The 20,903-nt window shown below is 38.7% G+C and overlaps 2 protein-coding genes across 2 annotated transcripts; both read left to right on the plus strand.

Annotated features, from left to right (window-relative positions):
- Window positions 1–1,612: 1,612 nt before the first annotated feature.
- Window positions 1,613–9,364, plus strand: LOC140229502 (heat shock 70 kDa protein IV-like). Its single transcript, XM_072309751.1, has 2 exons — window positions 1,613–1,800; window positions 7,621–9,364. Exons 1-2 carry the CDS (start codon window positions 1,613–1,615, stop codon window positions 9,362–9,364), a joined length of 1,932 nt encoding a protein of 643 aa, XP_072165852.1.
- A 3,770-nt stretch (window positions 9,365–13,134) lies between these two features.
- On the plus strand, window positions 13,135–17,458 carry LOC140229943 (heat shock 70 kDa protein IV-like). The gene is made up of 2 exons (XM_072310143.1): window positions 13,135–13,322; window positions 15,763–17,458. Exons 1-2 carry the CDS (start codon window positions 13,135–13,137, stop codon window positions 17,429–17,431), a joined length of 1,857 nt encoding a protein of 618 aa, XP_072166244.1. The 3' UTR covers window positions 17,432–17,458.
- The last annotated feature ends 3,445 nt before the right edge of the window (window positions 17,459–20,903 follow it).

The following is a 20,903-nucleotide window of genomic DNA, read 5'->3' on the forward strand; positions in this document are numbered from 1 at the left end:
TTAGAAACAATTCCTATAAATCACAGGACTACTGTAGTTCATGTATTCCCTGTTTGCAACAACTATAACCTCAGTATTCCGTAAACAAACAAACAAACAAACAAACAAAGAAACACGACCCGCTACGGGCCCATCATTTCGCTTACCATTTTTTCTAAAATTATATTGGGGTAAAGGCCAAAGGGAAGTTTTATGAAAAGAAGTTGGTTCGAGTCTTATAACCGAACCTACTATCTTTTATAAGTGAAGCGGTTGTTTTTATACTTTCATAGAAAACACCAAACATACTCTATAGCATATACTATTGTCCTATCTTTTTTTTTCTAATTTTGATATCTAAATCTGAATTTCAAACTCAATGCTCTACCCCGAGATTTATACCAGTAAAACGCCTTGTCCATCTAATTCTAAAAATGTAGTAAAACAGATATACAGAAACATCGATGTGTCCCTTCATTTTTTTTTTTATTTCGTTACGATGGTTTATCCCTGTCACGGATGACTTGGTCTGTGGTGAGCTTTCGATGTGCGCGACCCTATAATCGCATATTTCTGGACTTTGCCTTTTTTTTTTCAAGTTCCATATTCCACATTCCATATTCAGGTTTCATATTCCATTTGATTTCGGAGTAAAATATGTATAACACAGCATTCAATTTTAGACATAATTTCACAAATGTATAAGGACAGTAATATAATGATGTGTAAATATGAGGAACCTACTAAAAAGCAATGCTTGTAGGGTGTAGGTTCCAAAGAAACAATATAAGCGTTTAGTACAACATGTTGAATTACGAAAAATGACGAAGCACAAGCGAAAATCGGTATGTCGAGATTATAATAAACTCTATACGGAATGTACAAAATAGTTTATGATGTTCAAGGTAAAACTCAGGGATTCAATGCTCCATAAAATTGCACTATGGTATTGGTCAAAGAAATGTGGTCAAATGAAGTCACTCGAGCGAGGCATCATTGCGAATAAGAACAGATATATCAAATGGTCACGGCAAGGAACTATACATAGGATTTAAAAAAAAAATGGCTTTTAGATTTTGCTTATAGGAACTTAGAGAACTTGATTGCAGCCGAACAGAATCTAAATCATTCCAGAAAGAAGGACCGGTAGAAGTAATTGTCTTAAGGGCTAAAACTGTACGAACGGGGGAACTGTACGAAAGGGCTAAAACTCTACGCCTTTGCACTGACATACTTGTTATTCCTGCCCCCTATAAATGACGATTATTCGATGGCAAGTTTGTCTAATAATCGGTTACCTTCATTTCCTCATCTTTTGTCTACTGAGTTCTCCAGGGACAAATATTGCGCAAGATTCCATTGGCGAGTTGCCATAGATTGAAACATTGTTGTTTGTGCGAATTTTGCTGAGTGTTAGAAGCTGCTAATCAAGGTAACGGCTAACAGCAGAATAGAATATTAACTTTACAGCCCGAATATCATCAAAATAGGAAATAAAAGTAGAGCGAATCTTGTGGAGCAGCAAGCAAGCAGGAAAACAATAAACGGTGAATTCCTTTTAGGCATAATACCATAAGGGTGACTATTTTCGGAATTCTTCGAACTGTTGCAAACTTTGACGATAAGCAAGAAAATGGCATCACACAAGGCACCGGCTATTGGAATCGACTTGGGAACGACCTACTCGTGTGTCGGTGTCTTCCAGAACGGCAAAGTCGAGATCATCGCCAACGAGCATGAAAGCCGCACCACTCCGAGTTGCGTCGCCTTCACTGACGGGCAGCGGCTCATCGGAGAGGCCGCTAAGAACCAAGTAGCCACGTAAGAAAACGTTCAACGCCAAGAAAGTTTGAGTGTGTTTGTGTGTGTCTAAATTTGAACCTCAACCAAGGAGGTTATGTTTTTACAGGCGTTCGTTTGTTTCCCTGTTTGTTTGCGAAATAACTCAAAAAAAGTTGTAAAGGGATGTGGATGAAATTTTCAGGAAAAGTTGAGAATGACACAAGGAAGAGATGATACAATCTTTGCAGTAATTCTCATTATCGTCTGGATCCAGTATTTTTTTCTGAATTAATTTAATGAAGGATTCTTTGTCTTGGAAAAATAGGGCCACGTGTATATAACTTCTCAATAAATAGCCAGATAACCAAGCCTCTTCATCATTCGTAGAAATTTGTACACAATATTATCATGATAACCGTTGTTTATCTTTTTTTTTTTTTGTATTTGCGCAGTGAGAAACTTCATTGATTTCCACCACGCTACGCTAGACAAAGCAGACAGTGGGAAATTCCAAAGCGGGAAACATGCCGTGGGGAAAACCCAGTCATTTGCATATCGCTGTTATAGACATAACAGACACTATAGGAATCGAATGATATGAATGAATAAGGACTATGATGATTATGGGGTGGAAGTCAGCTGTTTGGCGGCGGGCTGCGCTCTCAGAGTGTTTTTTTTTTTTCCCAATCTATAATACTAGTCTATACTTTATACCCTATATATTTTACATGTTTACACGAGGTATCTTTGTCACGATCAGTGTTGTTGTTATTCAACAACGCCCTTCCTAAAATATTTGTAGATTCTTTCCATTATATTTTGCTTTGCTGATGACTCTGTTTTTGCTTTACACACTATAACTCCATTACTCTCATCAACAAAATAAATTAAGAACTTAAATTTGCCTTGTTCATAAACGTCAATAGATTATCACTCACTATTGATAAAACTCATTGTAGGTCTATGTTTTTAGTATAACAGACTAGAACAGTTCTTATTGAATGATAGCGCATTAAATCAAGTTGAGCGTAAAAATTTATTGTTGATGGTGTATCTTGGAAATCCCATTGGTGTATTATTATCCCAAATAAACAAAAAAAAAAAATGTTTTTCCTTGTCAAACTCTTCTCAATGTTAGTTTATTCTACCTTAACAGCTCCTACCGTAAAAATGAAATTTCTTGTGTGGGAAAATGTTTCCCTCAATGCACGTTTTCTTACCCATAAGACACCTGTAAGAAGAACCACAGTTTATAGGCTACCTGCCTCATTATACCAGGGAGGTCTCACCTCTCTGCTCATACCAACAACTTATTCTTTTATATACAATGAAAAAAATAGTTTTGTTTAGCTACAATGTCGGCACAATCATGTATTAGTTTTTCTGCTATGGTTACGGAATGATTTTACTATAAAGATTAGATCTGGGGATTCATTCGTAACTACGTGTATCCTGCGTGCCAACATGACCTATTCGACCTTCCCTTCTGCTTGAATTAATCCATACGTGAATTAAAGGACAAGTCCACCTTCATAGACATGTGGATTGAGTGAGTGCAGCGATATTAGTAGAACACATCATTAAGAGTTTGAGGAAAATCGGACAATCTGTTCAAAAGTTATGAATTTTAAAGTTTCTGCGCAGTCACAGCTGGATGAGAAGACTACTACAGTTTGTGATGTCACATATTGTGTACAGGGATATAAAGAAAATATAAAGAAAATTCAACATATTTTCATTTTTCTCGCTTAATAAAAGGTCACTTGACTTCCCTCCTTCAGAAGGCAAGGGGAATAATATTACCCTTAAAGGTAGGGAATCCCATTTGCACGCCTTATATGAAGAGTTGTATAAATACAGTGGTATGTTGAAGAGAATATCATTTTAGAAACTCCCATAAAGTATTGAAAATGGAAGGTAACATTTAGTACATTTTTTGACGGTTAGATTTTGAATTGAATTGTTTTCGGGGCTCACCGTAAATTCTAGCACATTACTAGGCTACATTTGCAGACCCATGTACTGCATGTGTGTCCATCATGTATATTTTGTGAAGAAAGTTCACCAACACTTACAAACATTTCTATATACATTCTTACCACACACTCTATATGTTATTACATCAGCTCTTGTACTTTTAGATTTGTGTTTATAGATCACAAATACAGAAGAATGCAACAAAAAGGCTTAAGTGTGGCTGACACACAGAACTACTGAGTAGTTGAGTTTTGTGCATTTTTCAAATTTTAGATAACTGTTGACTTCCAAATTTCTAAGCAGTGGCCTAAGCAAGTCCCCTGAGGTTCATATTTAATGTTTTGCTGCATTTTGGGAGGTCTGTAAAAGGTATCCCCAACCTTTAACATACTTCAGTGACTCGTCGAGCAAATTTACACTTTTTTTTTTTCGAAAAGCAAACTTCTGTAAAATTCTCTTTATACTTCATTTATCTTTGTACGCATGTGACATCATATACAGTGACTGTACAGATACTTTAAAAATTCATAATTCTTGAACGGATTGTCAGATTTTCCCCAAACAGTCACTGATGTATTCACTCAATTCACATGTATATGAAGGTGAACTTGTCCTTTAAGGCTTTATTCCCTGTACAGACCTAGTAGCGCGGGGGATCGGGGATACTAGTACAATGTATATGGAGTGAGGAGGGTGGCCTCAGAAGTGGGTACATCTGGGAATCCCCGTTATGAACGATATTCAGCTTTATCACTGATCTCTACGTACGTACTAGTCTGGCTTCCAGACCCTTTATCAACTGTACTCATTTTACAAAATGCACCCTCCATAGGCAAAGAGACCATTCAGGTAAACCTGCTACTTCTGTTGTCGTATAGTGGGTTAGTAATATTCCGGGAAGAAAATTAGCACTCGCAGGAAGTCTGGTCAGACTATAAAGTCATATCAAGCCAGAATATAAGTACGTACAAACACATAGACGAAGCCTCTCGACCGCAGTATCCGTTACCGATGAGAGTACGCTTCACGCATATTCGCTGAGGGCGATGTTCATAGTTTTGCAGGGGGGGGGGGGGGGGATAGCAGCGTATAGTTGAAGATCGACTCAATCCTATCGGGTCACTCATCCCTACCTTCATTTCAAAAGTTGTGAATTTTTGAAGTTTCAATGCTGCCATCAATGGATGAGAAAACTATTACAGCTTGTGACGTCACATGCGCAGAACTATGTAAAGAACGTATAAAGAAAATTCAACCATATGTTTTTTTTTTTCAGAAGACAGAGGCAATAACATTTTCTTTGATATACGCCAGTGACAAGTAAATGGAATGCATATTTTTTTTTCTTCAAAATATGAAATTTTTTGATTTTTCTTTATATTTTCCCTCCCTCGTTCTACTTATGTGACATAATAAACGCGTGTAGTCTTGTCATCCAGCAGAGACTGTGCACAACCTTAAAATATTCATAACTTTTGAACAGACTGTCTGATTTTCCTCAAACCTTAACTGAAGTGTTTCATCGTCGCATTCACTCAATCTACATGAATAATTATGAGGGTGAACATGTCCTTTTTAAGGACAAGAAGAAAAAGTTTATTATTATTATTATTTTTTTTTACTTAATGTTAGGTCTTTTCAAATCAAACTTGATAGGCTTTTCATGGCAACTAAATGAAAATGATTGACATGATCACTTTAAACTGTAATGATTATCGGTTTGGTATAAAAAAAAAAATTCTAACACATGCAAAACGGATGATGCTAAGATAGGTGCCTATCACCTCATCTTTCCTTATTTGGTGTAAATGGCTTAAAAACGAATTTTGATCATTATCCGCACGTTATTGCAGGGTTTCAAATAGTAAAATTTACTTCAAACATCAAAGAGGAGGTGCTGGTTGATGAATATTATCGATCCAAAGTTCTTTTTTTTTTTCGCTGACGTAAGTTGTAAGGTATTATCACGTCATTGTGTTTGCTTTTGTTGTTATCAATCGATATCGCTGCCTCGTGAAAACATGAACTGTGTGATTCGCCAGTATTCCTAATGTATGTGCAATTTAAGATGACCTTTGCATTCAGTTTGTGTTTTATTTTATATTCTATAATCACATCTATATCTTACCGTCAAATTCAACATAATTTACCACCAAGTCAATGAAAATACCACTGGATTAACAATGCAGCATCATGTGAACACTTCAAATTCCCACTGAGCTTTCTCTCTCTCTCTCTCTAAAAAAAAAAAAAAAAAAGCGGGGGGGGGGGGGGGAAATGACCACTCAGTATCTTAAAGTCTTGCCATGATCTGAACTATATACCACCTATCAGCCTATGCTGGTGTATATCGCAACACAATTGTTTAGAAAATGTGTATTGATGAAGAGTATTTTCTTCATTACTAATTTTCTGTACCTTCATATTTCTTATAACGATACCAGTATGTTTTTCATTGATATAATGTCCAGGTTGTGGTCCCCCACAGTTTTTATTCCTTGCCAATGGTGATATTGTAGACCTACAACATTACGTTATTGTGCACAATGCCTCACACTGATTTCTTTGGGATTTCTAGGTTGGCCCATTGGTGAAAATGACCCAGTCATTTCCTACAAAGTGCATTCCGATGAAATTGGACAGGAATGGTAGTAATGGATATGGAATGGAGAGTTAACAAAACCATACATGAGGTCTGCATATCCTGCTGGAAAGAGCACAATGTCCCACAGTGTGTTCACAATGTGTTCACGTAGTCGGCTACGCGAAAACGCTGAATCTAACAGTGTGAAGATGATTTCAGACTGTGACGTCCTTTTTCACAGAGTGCTCACATACACTTGTAGTAGGTCTAATGTTCTGTTAACACTGTTATTGGTCATTCACAAATATGTTCACAATGTTAAATCGCTCGAATTTAATGCGAAGAGATTCTAAAGTGAAGAGATTTCACACTGTGTTCACACTGTGTTCACACTGTATTTCCACATTGTGTTTCATACTATGGGACACTATGCTCTCTCCAGCATGGGTCTCATAGTGTGAAATATTTGAAACACAGTGTGAACACATGAACACATTGTGAAATCTCCTTATAATGTTAGATTCGAGCGCTTTAACATTGTGAACATATTGTGAATCATCAATCACAGTGTGTAACAGAACATTAGGCCTGCCTTGTGAACAATCGCACCACAGTGTGTAAACATCTTCACACTGTTAGATTCGAGCGTTTTCACATAGTCGACTATGTGAACACAGTGTGAACTCACTGTAGACACTGAGTTCTTTCCCCCAGGGAGGGTAGAAACTGAACTTTATTCATCGAGTTCAGTCTTTACGATTAATTTGAATTGTGTGTAGTGTATATTGAATAATACACTGTAATTGTTTGAGACGCCTCTTAAAGGCATTATTTAGCATTTGCAGATGAAACAAAAACCCAGCTCTTGTGCTTCAAAATGGTTCTAAAATGTGAGTTAGGAATATAAACAAGTAATGTAAAAATCTTAATCAAGATAATCAATGTTACGCATTGTTAAATATCCAAAATGTGAACATTAGTTATAATAAGATTGTTTCCTGACTGAACCGTCTACAATTATGGTTTAGTTAGAAAAATAGTGATATCTCCTTGTATTGAAGGTTTTATTGCGAAATTTTTATATGGTAGGATGTTTTGTGATACAACTGACCTACACATGTGCTTGAAATGTGATACCGTGAACATTTTTAAAATCACTGCTCCCAATAGTAAACTGTACCTTTACGAAGCGGTTGATCCTCCACGATTCAAGACAAAAAGTGTACTGAGGTGAAAATTATGTTTGAAGTGATCATTCAATCAGTAAATGCCATGTCCATTTTTTTTTCTTTATGCAGAAACCCGATGAACACAATCTTTGATGTCAAGCGACTGATTGGTCGGCGATTCACAGACCAAAATGTGCAAGCCGACATGAAGCACTGGCCATTCAAGGTGATCAACCAAGGAGGCAAACCTGCTCTAGAGGTTGAGTACATGGGGGAGAATAAGATCCTCGCCCCAGAGGAAGTCAGCTCCATGGTTTTCAGCAACTTGAAGGAGACGGCCGAGGCATATCTGGGTCAAAATGTCACTGATGCTGTAATCACCGTTCCTGCCTACTTCAATGACGCTCAGCGACAGGCCACCAAAGATGCAGGCGTATTTGCAGGGCTGAATGTTTTGCGCATCATCAACGAACCGACAGCAGCTGCCCTCGCATATGGACTAGATAAGAAGTTGCAAGGTGTGCAGCATGTCCTGATCTTTGACCTCGGCGGAGGCACATTTGATGTATCCACCTTGCTTGTCGATGATGGACTCTTCGAAGTCAAATCAACTGCAGGAGACACTCACCTTGGTGGTGAGGACTTTGACAACAGACTGGTCAACCATCTTGCAAGGGAATTCAAGCGCAAACACGAGAAGGACATCAGAAACAACCCCCGAGCACTTCAGCGTCTCCACGCTGCAGCTGAGCGAGCTAAACGGACTCTATCTAGCAGTGCAAAAGCAAGTATTGAATTAGATTCACTCTTCGAAGGAGTCGATTTCTGCACAAACATCACCAGATATCGCTTTGAAGAACTGTGCTCTGATCTCTTCAAGAAATGCCTTGATCCGGTGGAGAGGGCTATCGTCGATGCAAAGATCGATAAGACAGGCATTAACACCGTTGTAATGGTTGAAGGTTCAACCCGTATTCCCAAGATCCAGAAGCTTCTGCAGGAGTACCTGAATGGCAAGGACCTCAACAAGTCCATCAATCCTGATGAAGCTGTGGCCTATGGTGCAGCAGTCCAGGCAGCCATCTTGTCTGGTGATGTGAGTGAAGAAATCAGGGAGGTTTTACTGGTTGACGTTGCTCCACTCTCTCTTGGAATCGAGATAATTGGTTGCGCAATGACAACTCTGGTCAAGAGAAACACGAGGATTCCCGTAAAGGTCGCTGAGATCTTCAGCACATGTACCGACAACCAACCAGGTGTGGACATTCAAGTGTACGAAGGAGAGAGGGCGCTCACCAAAGACAACAACCAACTCGGACACTTTAGATTGAGTGGCATTCTCCCAGCTCCCAGAGGTGTGCCTAAGATCAAAGTGACCTTTAATATCGACGCCAACGGCATCATGAATGTAACAGCCAAAGACCAGAGCACAGGTAGCAGCAACAACATCACGATAACCAACGACAGCGGCCGTCTATCCAAGGAAGACATTGATCGCATGGTCAACGATGCTGAGAAGTTCAAAGCTGAGGATGACCGGCAGCGGAAGAGAATTGCAGCCAGAAACCAACTCGACAGCTACGCCTTCGGCATCAAATCCGCTGTCAACGAACCATCAGCTCATGGTCAGCTTACCGCTGATGACATAGACACTGTCATCAACGCCGCTGATGTCGTCTTACAGTGGCTCGATTTCAACTCCTTGGCTACAGAGGAAGAGTACACATACAAACTGGAGGACCTTCAGAATACGTGCTTACCAATCATGATCAAGATGCATGCTGACTATGGACAACAAGATAACTGCCATTCCATGGGACTTCAGACGGGAGCCAGTGGCAAGACTAGTCCTTCTGTGGAGGAGATGGACTAAAATGGTAACAGTACTCAAAGATGAAAAGTTGAAATTATACATTGTTATTCATTGGTACAGGTAACGGATATTTTAGCAGCTTGAGTAACTTTCATTTGTATAATATAATTACAAGGGCTATGATATTGGAAATAGATACTGTGCATTTTGTGGTATATGCCGAGCGAATGCGTATTGTTACTTTAATCGGGGAAAAATATGAATGATCATCGATTGCATCACTGCGATTTTGTGTAGTTTCTATGTATGCCTATATTGAACTTTTATGAACTGAGATTATTCATAGATAAGTTTGGTTGAATACAAAAATTTCGATCTTACATCCTACTTACGTGAAAGACAAAATCGGGACTTCGGTGAAGATAGGATAATATATATATATATATATATATATATATATATATATATATATATATATATATATCATATACATATATATAATAGGGTGTATGTATAAATAATCTAGTTTGATATCTAATAATCTAATGTAATACTAAAGTGGTGACCATCTAAGTTGTGACTGTTGCTGGTCCCAAAGCTCCCTTACTTTATCCTATACACCACTATCTGTCCTTAGCCATTGAAATGATGTGTGAATTGATAAAGATTTGTTTTACGCAGGTGCTAAGTAAGCAGTGGATATATGCAATCCAGCAGTCGGATTGACTGTACAGTCCGACGGACTAAGCACTGAGTATAAAGTACCTTGCCTTATTGGGGCACAACCTTTGTTGCTTCAGGACTCGAACTTGTGCCAATGTCTCAAGTTTCCATGTTTGATATGCTATACACAGAATTACAGTCGAGAATGCAAGGGGAATTATTAGCCAGCATTCGTAAGTCTCATGGCAAGAAAGTTCGACGCCTTGGCGACTTGTAAATTACCTCAATTCAGTTTCCTCATCTGTTTGCTCATCATGTCACACACACACACACACACACACAAATATGTACACATGAGTTGTTAAACGTATGCTTGGTTTGTTTCTGTGCTCTTAAACTTATTTTCACATTATGTTGAACAAGTGAATCCATATATTAGTAGGTTGCAATGTATGACCTTTGACCTTTATTGTTAAAGTGAACGTAGTCTGATGATGTAAGTAGCGTTTTACATCGCCAGCTGTGTGGCTAATTGCTTCTGGCTTTGAATGAAGCTATGACTTATACCAAACCCTCGACTACATTCAAGCGGCACATCATGAAAAAAAAAAATATTACTTTTCAAAAAACCGCAAACCTCAAAACCCAAGACAAAAAACCCAAACAAACAAACAAACAAACGAACAAACAAGCAAACAATCCAAACTTTTCTTATTTTCGTTGCTCAAAGGAGTTAATACTTGAAAATAAAGAGGCGTGTATGCAGCTTTCTGCTTTCTGTTCGATGCTTTAGTGAGATTAAATTCAATATCGCCTAACAAAGGCAAGTCCTACTTATTCGACATTTCTGACGTTATTTTGTTCAAACACACTTATAATGAGGATTTCGGTTTTTTTTAGGTTCATACGCAAAACTTCATTATCATAAAGGCTGAAGGAAATAAACATATATTTCTCGTAGCATCATCCAAAGCATATCTGTACTTTTCGTTTCATTTCACAATATACGAATATATCTTTGTAGAATATCTCTGTATTACATAAAAATATATCACGGTTCGACATTACTCTTTTTATTTTTCTGGTGTCCAATTCCGGCCAATGGAATTTTGAAATCTGAAATTTTGGTGGCCCCCCCCGAAAATGTGACCCAAAATAAACGGAAACATAACTGCCCATTTAGAATCTTAAGTGTCCGATTGGGCCACAAATGATAAACTTTTTCAAATTTCGTGGCCCGACATGAATTTTTAATAGCCTCCAGGCATTATTAATATCGATCCCTGATATATATATATATATATATATAAACAAAACTGGTAGGCCTAGTGAATTTTTATCCAATAAACTATATGTTAAGACTCCTGAAGAAGGCATGAGACACCTAAAATTTGAGTCAAATGTATAATTCATCGGCCCAAAACTGCAATTACGGTACAAGCTTTTTTTCTTAATTTCTTTGTGGAGCCAAGTATGTGAAATCTCATTTTATGTTCATAAAATGTAGTGCTAGAGACTGGTTGCAATTACAATAAAATTAATACATATATATATATATATATATATATATATATATACATATTCACATATAGATATATATATACACATATAAATATATATATACATATATATATATATACACTTATGTATATATATATACAAATATATATCTATATATATATATATGAGCTAATCCGCGTGTATAATATAGTCGACAATAGTGACATGGTAGAATAGTATAGACTGCTGAAGTTGCACATTACTGTTTCCACAAGGTCTGATTTATTCATTATGTCTACATAGATGGCACCAAATTTTGATAACCACAAGCCACGCATACATGCCCATATTATGTCAATCGAACGGAAATAAAAACAACAACAACAAACAAATTGATGAACAACATTAATATTTCACAATAAACTTGAATAACTCAAGGGAACACGTGACAATGGAAAAGTGACGTGACTTCCTGAAACTGGTGAAAGGATGAGGAAGAATAGTAACTCCCTGCACCATGGTAACCACGGACGGACGTGAACAAATAGTAGGTAGAGACCGGACTGTGGTGACGCGAGTTGCTTCTGTACCATTCTGTATGATACCGTACCTGGGGACAAACAATTCAAAAACCAATTTGCAAAGTGTCTCCGCGCCCAGGGACCTGATCTAGCTGAGGCACGACTGACTCGGCCATTGGGTGGGTTTTCGCCTATGTATACTCGTGTCCAATAATTAACTATTTCCTGCACTTCATTCCGCGCAGTGAAGAACGCTGTGTCTTGAACCTGAACACCTAAAATGAAAGATAAGTCTATTTTCTCGGAATACTGTCACCGACTGTCTGCTTGAGCTATTGCCAATGTAGATATTATTGTAATACTCATGCCCCCCCCCCCCCTCCACAGAAAGAAATTAAAAGTTATGTATAATAATTATGGTATACTCGTTCGAAAACTTCACGAATGCCAAATTCGAGGGCAAACACTCTCGCGGTTCGACTACTTAACTAACAGACAGCAATGGTCCTGTGCCACATCAATGGGGACAGTTTCTATCTTTTCAACGGTAGTCTTAAGACCCCATTCTAAAAAGAACGCATCTTTTTGTTGTCCACGTTAAATTTATTGTCAACACATCTCTCTTGTCTATTGCACTCTTCCTACGTCACTTGTGCATGTTGGCACGAATGTCACTTTTGTTGGAAAACGTCCAGTGGACCCTGGGATAATGTATATTTCTAGACTTTCCCTCGCCAGTAACACTGTGTTATTTCTGCGTGCATTTCGCGCAAACGTTTCTCGCGGAGAGCTAGATTTCATCACTTCCGCACTGAAAAAGTTATCTCAGAGTCTTTATTGCGCAAGATCGCATTGGTGAGTAACCATGATATAAACTAAAAGACTGACACACGCGAGCTTAGTTTACTGTTTCACAGCTCCCTGTCCAGTCAATAGGTGAAACAAGCAAAGTCTTGTAACTTTACAAGACTCTTGTAACTTTACAATACAAATTAAAAGCTAGATTTTGCCGATATGATTAAAAGCCGAACTTTGTTTTACGAGTGGTAAACGAGCAAGTAAAGAGAAAAGCAATTTTCAGGCATAACTCCGGGGTGCTTATTTTCAGATCTATTAGAATCACCTGAAAAACATCAAGTCAGGAATATGGCACCGGACAAGGCACCCGCTATTGGAATTGACCTTGGAACGACCTACTCGGTTGTTGGTGTCTTCGAAAACGGCAAAGTCGAGATCATTGCCAACGACCAGGGAAACCGGACCACGCCGAGTTACGTCGCCTTCACCGATAAGGAGCGGTTGATTGGAGATGCAGCCAAGAACCAAATTGCCATGTAAGTAGATTTGCTGGTTTGTCTATCTAGCTGTGATTCAAAGAACCGTATTCCGCACAAAAATGATGTCACTTTGCATTCCCAAACAATAAATAATTTAACACATTAGCCAGTTTAGCTCAAAAGAATTCAACAAAAGGCAAAAAGAAAATGAGGTGGAATGCTGGTTAGCATTTCAGTATTGACATTTAACGTACCTAAAGGCCGAGACACACCTTTCCGGGCAAGCCTTGCGTGAGACTTTTGAAGAACAATTTTTACTACCCGGTCACCCCCGCCGATGACCCACACATGACAGTACCTTGCACGTATCTCACCGGTAGTTAACCGGAGTTGCTCACGCAAGTCATATCATTCACCCGCAGTCAAGTTTAGGCCCTGCTACACCTTTCCGGGCAAGCTAGGCGAGCTTGTTGCGTGTGGGGATTTTCCAGTACGCAGGACATTTTTTTTTTTTTTTTTTTCAGGCAGACAAGGATTTGGCAAGTTTCTCATCGTCTTACTTGCTGGACTCGTGCTACATACATTCTACTTCCGTGTGACCTGCGTGTCAGGCGCATGGGTGGCAAGTGAGGGCAAACAACTTAGTGAAGGAATCCCCCTGAAGGAATGGCAGAATTCCCACAGAATGTCATTATCTTGGCAGCATACTGGTACTGTGAAGTACCTTCGTAGGAGTTGCCTGCGAGGTGCTGCCGCTAAGGGCCTGCTACTGGCTTTCTGCGTGGACCTCTGCGGGCAATCCTCGTGACTCACCCGTAATAAAGTTTTGGTCATGCTCAAAACTGTCAGGTGCGGACAAACTGCTGGGAGTTCTGGGCAGCAAAAAAAAAAAAAAAAAAAAAGAAAAAAAGAAAAAAAAAAGGAAAAATATTCACTGCTAGTCACCCGCAAGGTTTCCACAGACACGGCGTGACAAGGCCTTGAGCATGCTCAAACCTCGTTCCTGGTGAGTTGCCGGGGTTTGCCTGCAGAGGTACACGCAGAACACCAGTAGGAGGCCCTTAGCGGCGGTATCTCGCGGGCAACTCCCACGCAAGTGCTTCGCAGCTGTAACGCAGGTACTTCGCAGTCCATGTATGTTACTCGTATAGCTGAAAATGTATCGGTTTCAAAGCTTTCACGCAGGTCACGCGGAATACACGCAACTAGGAGGTAAATAGCACGCCTCTAGCAGTAAGAGGCTAGTACGGATCTTGCCAACACGCACAGGACAAATGGGAAACCACGTCCGACAAGCTTTGCTTTTTAGTGGATCACTATTTTCCATAATCGAATTTATTTTCCGCTCGCCCACGAAGGATCTATACATTGTTCCTCCTAATTATTGTATGCTGTTCTGAAAGCGTATACTACATGAATCTTTTCTAAACGTTTGAACAATACAATTTCATGACATGTATACTTTGTACTATGTTTTTGATTTTCGTTGATTGGAAATAAACTATGATTGAATTTAAAAATGATGAAGATTGAGGGCAATGACATCAATTTTCAAGGAGTTAATGCTTTATTACATGATGTTGTTATATATATATATATATATATATATATCATATCATATCATATATGGGCCTATATGTACACACGTACATACATATTTGTGTTCATATAGTATCATGACATCCAAAACAATACATGTGTTTGGCTTTGTACTGTCTTCATTCTAGGGGGTGTCACAAACCTTAGAGGGAAAATTACCATAGAAATTTAGTGGATTCATTATGTGGATTCAATAAATGCAGACATATCAGAAAAGCACATAATTTCATGTTGATAGTGAAAGTACAATACGTAAGGAAAGCATTTTTATTTTATAAGCCCTATACACAAGTGTTCTTGAGTTTTAGGTTAACTTATCTGTTTGACTAGTTTTAATCATTTAGTTTTGCCTAAAAGATTGATAAATTTTGAACATGCTTTTTTATGCTTCCCTAATGTGTCTGCTAATATTTGTGCACTCTCTAAGCACCTAGGACCTATATCTGAAGGGGAAAATCCACTTCAAGCTACGACGCCTCTCTTCCATAAATGTGTTCTAATATAATTACCACTGAAAATCTGTTCAGTATTTGATTTATTGCTTGCAGAATCTCGAATTGTATTTTTCCATTTCTACTGATTTACAAGTTGTTCTTCATCAACATAAATTAATACCAAATATTCAGTGTTTTACTTGCAACCATGATGAAAATAACGGGAAAACATACTCGGGATGGACTTGAACCACAAACCTCTGACTGCTAGACAGGCGACTGTCTAGCAGTCGCCAGACGCTTGGACTAGCATGTAATTCACGACGTGTGCAGATTTAGGGAAAAGTTTCCCCTCTACTCCACAACCGTCATATTGAAGTATATTGCGCGACTCTGTGTGGTTAGTTATTTTTTCCCAATACAGTATTATTTTTTTCTTATATTTTAATTTCTCTTCACTGCAGGAACCCCAAGAACACCATCTTTGATGCAAAGCGACTAATAGGTCGACGATTCGCAGACCACAGCGTGCAAACCGACATGAGTCACTGGCCATTCACTGTCATTAGCCAAGAAGACAAACCTGCGATACAGGTTGAGTACATGGGGGAGAATAAGATCCTTGCCCCAGAGGAAGTCAGCTCCATGGTTCTCAGCAAGATGAAGGAGACGGCCGAGGCATATCTGGGTCAGAAAGTCACAGATGCTGTCATCACTGTTCCCGCCTACTTCAATGATGCTCAACGACAGGCCACCAAAGATGCCGGTGTCATTGCAGGGCTGAATGTTCTTCGCATCATCAATGAACCGACAGCAGCTGCCTTGGCGTACGGACTAGATAAGGATTTGCAAGGTCAGCAGCATGTCCTGATCTTTGACCTTGGCGGAGGCACATTTGATGTGTCCATCCTGCTAATCAATGACGGTGTCTTCGAAGTCAAATCAACTGCTGGAGACACCCATCTTGGTGGTGAGGACTTTGACAACAGGTTGGTGAACTATCTTGCAGAAGAATTCAAACGTAGAAACAGGAAGGACCTCAAAAACAACCCACGAGCCCTTCGAAGGCTCCACACAGCAGCTGAGCGTGCAAAGAGGACACTCTCAAGTAGTTCCTATGCTAGTATCGATGCAGAATCCCTGTTCGAAGGAATCGATTTCAACATGGAAATCACCAGAGCTCGCTTCGAAGACCTCTGCTCTGATCTCTTTAGAAAGTGCCTTGACCCAGTTGACAGCGCTCTTGCTGATGCAAATATCAACAAGAAAGACATCGACACTGTTGTGCTGGTTGGAGGATCAACCCGTATTCCCAAGATCCAGAAGCTTCTGCAGGAATTCCTGGATGGCAAGGACCTCAACAAGTCCATCCATCCAGATGAAGCTGTGGCTTACGGTGCAGCAATCCAGGCAGCAATCTTGTCTGGAGATCAGAGCAAGGAGATTCAGGACGTCTTGCTCGTCGACATTGCTCCACTCTCTCTCGGAATTAACATCGTTGGTGGCGAAATGTCAACCATAATCAAGAGAAATACGACAATTCCCACCGTCGCAACTGCGTCTTACACCACAGTTTCCGATAACCAAACACGCCTAGCTGTTAAAGTGTATGAGGGAGAGAGGGCGCTCACCAAAGACAACAACCTACTTGGAGAGTTCGTGCTACGTGGCATTCCACCAGCTCCAAGAGGTGTTGCAGATATCAAAGTGACCTTTGACATCGACGCCAACGGCATCATGAATGTGACAGCCAAGGACCAGAGCACAGGTCGCAGCAACAACATCACGATCACCAACGACAGCGGCCGTCTGTCCAAGGAAGAAATTGAACGCATGGTCAGCGATGCAGAGAAGTTCAAAACTGAGGATGAACTCCATCGGAAAAGAATCAGAGCCAGAAACCAACTGGAAAGCTACGCTTTTAGCGTCAAGTCCGCCGTCAACGAACCATCAGCTGAGAGGAAGCTAACGGCTGATGAGAAACAGTCGGTTATCAAGGCTGCAGATGATGTCATTCAGTGGCTAGATTTGAACCCTAAGGCAACCAAAGAAGAGTTCACAAACCAACTGGAGGAGCTTCAGAAAACTTGCTCACCAAGCATGATGAAGATGCATGGTGGCAGTGGACAATAAAGTGACTACCGTGACCATCCTGCTAAAGAAGAGACTGACTTTTGATTAGCCACAATCATTAAATAGGAATTAATGTTCAGTGTATAGTATACCCTTTTTATTCGGTGGTACATTTACTGTCATAGTGCTTTTGCATTTTTAAATTACAACGATGATTATGACTCTTGATTACTGCATAAAGATAACTCATTTTACTAAATGTCGAGGGCATAATAATTGCCACTTTGGTTAAATTTTATTTCATTTACAGATTTCATATGACAGCACACATTGGATACGGACTTTGTATAGTTTCTGTGCAAGAGTGTAAACTGAAACTGAGCACGACTCTTTGTCATTTATTTGGCTGAATACAATAATTGAGATTTAGCATCAAATATAGCATTAAGATGAAATCGCAAGATGACTAATGATATGAGTTACATTAAATATGTCTTGAATAATGAGTATACTAGTATGTATATAATTATATTGTATCAAGAGAGTTGTAAAGGTACGTACACACTTTACTTCGTTTATGTACTGTTTCTCATGGAAAAAGAAATTCTCAACAAAGATAACCTTAAAAACAGTTGGACGGAAAGTTTCTTTTATTTGCTAAATATATATATATATATGTATATATATATATATATATATATATATATATATATATATATATATATTGGCATTCAGATAAAAGTGAAGCACAAATTATCCAGGTTACTGTTACGCGTCTGATGCAATGATTCCATGATGAAGTTTGCATGGATATTGTGAGACAATCAACGTATTGCGTTTCCCAATGCCACTTTGGTTGTTATGCATTCTAGCACCATCATTAACATATTGTAGAATCAAACACCCGTGTGTGCAAACATGCAAACAACCTCGAAATAAACATGTATAAATGTTTAAAAACAGGATTAAGGTCATTAATTTCACAGAACAATCACGACATTAAAACAACTAGGTCATAACGAATGAAGTGACAGTGCCCTGATTTGCATGTATTTTGTATATCTAGCGTCACAGGGATCTTTGATTTAATCAGTGTATGCCTATTACATGAGTAATGTTGGCTTAGCATTTCATCGTCGTAGTTTCTGAGTTATGTCGTCCATAGTTCATTTTTATCCACAAACTGTAAGGATTTTTTTTTTTTTGTAGTCCCCACTCTACGCCTTGATGTGTCGAGTCTGAAACGTATTTGGTGTAATACTTATTCTGTGTCAGTAAACATGACGTTAGCTGAAAATCTAATTTTGCTGAAAGTTATGAATGTCTAAACTGTTGGTGCCTCTCTCTTAGATATTGCCCAGAAGGATACTCGTACAACTTATGATGCTGCAGAAAGTGGTACGACAGGAAGTAAGTTGAGGGAATGAACCAATTTTCTTTAAAAACTACAATTTCATGAAATACACGCTTATTTCTTTGCATTTTCCCACTACTGAGACATCACGATTTGTTGTAGCCCTCTCTCCGAGCAATGAAGGTCTATGGGATTCATCAAACTTTGAAGATTCATGGGTTTTGAACTAATTATTTTCGTCTTTTTTCTCCTACTATGTCGCATTTACTAGGTGTACATAATCTGTTTGGGGTACATTCTATAAGCAGAATCTTTGGGAGAAAATAACCTTTGCTTATGTGAGACAAAACTAAAATAAAACAAACGAGTAAAATACGTAGAATGCCACGTTTGGTTACCTAGGTTAAGGGTACTCCAGATATGTCCTGTCACGAATGTTAATGGTCTAAGCAAATGGGGTCATCCCACGAGTTATACAGCCCATGAGTTTGACACTATAGGCAAATAATTCCTATGAGTTCGACAATAGGTAAAAACAGCACACGAGTTCAACATTGCAACACGGGGCTTAATGTGTCGGTGTCGTGGGCCTTGTTTGCCTAGTGTCGCACTCATGGGCTGTATGACTCGTGCCATGCGTGTCGGTCTCGTGACGTGCACCCGTACATTAATCATGTAGCCTTTTTTTTTTTTTTTTTTAGCCGCTCTTTTGCAAGAGAAGCAAGCTGCTGCATAGCTCTTCAAGCTGTAAGGTTATGTTGAGATCTTTGGGTGGGATTATGCGTTTGTAAGCTGACACACTGGGGAAGACGTATGTATTCGCCGAAAATTTGGTCTGAACCACTGTTGGACTGAAATGCATTACTAACCTACTTCGTCATCTTTTCTGTGCTGGTACCAAAACACGTAGCTTTGAGAATATATATATATATATATATATATATATATATATATATATATATATATATATACATTTGATATGAAAGTCCATACCAGGAATAATTTTTTCACACCAATCTATCCATTCCATTTTAATACATGTTGTGTTGTATGTTTGATTTGGCTTAAAAGTGTACATGCTGTTAAAAGATACGCACACACACACCCACACCCACACCCACATACATACATACATGTTTGCATATAAATCCACTCTTTATAACAATTTCCACGTGTATACGAAATATAATCGTCACTCGCACAAGTGGTAACTCACACATGGAGTAATTTATGTCAGACATGAAAACTGTAGGTATAATTGTTCATACCTTTTGAATGTTACTATGGATACAATGAATAAGCATCAGTGAACATTCAGGTGGGAACACAACCGATTCTGAAACTTGTGTTAGATTGTGTCATTTTTTACCGTTTACATACCATTATTTTGTGTATAATGTAGGCCCTATCCACCTCGCAAAACACAAGTAGCTTTGAGAAAAATGCTGGCATTCCCTTTATTGCAAGTACATGTTTTGAAAACCACTATACTACAGCGCGTCCCCCCAAAAAGAAGAAACCGAGTTTCATTGCACCGTTTTGCTGTATCAAAATTATAAATTTGTTATATAAGATTTACATCAATGGAAAGATACGCTTCTCTTCTTTCATTTGATGCACAAATCAGTGTTCATAATTCAATCATGACTTAGTTAAAAAATGGAAAGTGGTGATACCAAATTTTCATTTTCAAGTCTGGAAAAGTCAATTATAGTCGCCATTTGCACATGCAAATGAAAATTTGGCAGCGCCACTGTCCATTGTTCTGCTCAGTCTTGCATAAAATATGATCATAAAGTTCTGCATCAAAATGAAAGAAGAGAAGCATATCTCTCCATTGATATAATATCTCATAAAGCATATTAATGATTTTCATAGAAAAAAGTTGTAATGAAACTCTGTTTCGTTTTTTTTTTTCTGGAACACGCTTTAAAGCCAATTGTTAAATACACATAATTTCAACTTTTCATTGATAATGTGCTTAGCATGAATTCATGACAAAGATCAAATTAGAATACAATATGTCACCAGGAAAAGATTCAGTCATTGGAATCAACCTTAGAATGAATTCCTCGTGTATCGGTGTCTTTCAAAACGGCAAAGTCGAGATCATTGTTGTTGTGTTTTAAAGAAAGAAGGAGAGGGAGAGAAAAAAATGGGGCCCTATAAAACAAATAA

This window comes from Diadema setosum, chromosome 6 (assembly GCF_964275005.1).
Source record: "Diadema setosum chromosome 6, eeDiaSeto1, whole genome shotgun sequence".
Classification (NCBI taxonomy): domain Eukaryota; kingdom Metazoa; phylum Echinodermata; class Echinoidea; order Diadematoida; family Diadematidae; genus Diadema; species Diadema setosum.

Coding starts and splice junctions, on each gene's coding strand:
- LOC140229943 (XM_072310143.1), top strand. CDS start 13,135: ATGGCACCGGACAAGGCACCCGCTATTGGAATTGACCTTGGAACGACC. Junction 13,323..15,762: donor GCCAAGAACCAAATTGCCAT/GTAAGTAGATTT, acceptor TCTTCACTGCAG/GAACCCCAAGAACACCATCT.
- LOC140229502 (XM_072309751.1), top strand. CDS start 1,613: ATGGCATCACACAAGGCACCGGCTATTGGAATCGACTTGGGAACGACC. Junction 1,801..7,620: donor GCTAAGAACCAAGTAGCCAC/GTAAGAAAACGT, acceptor TTCTTTATGCAG/AAACCCGATGAACACAATCT.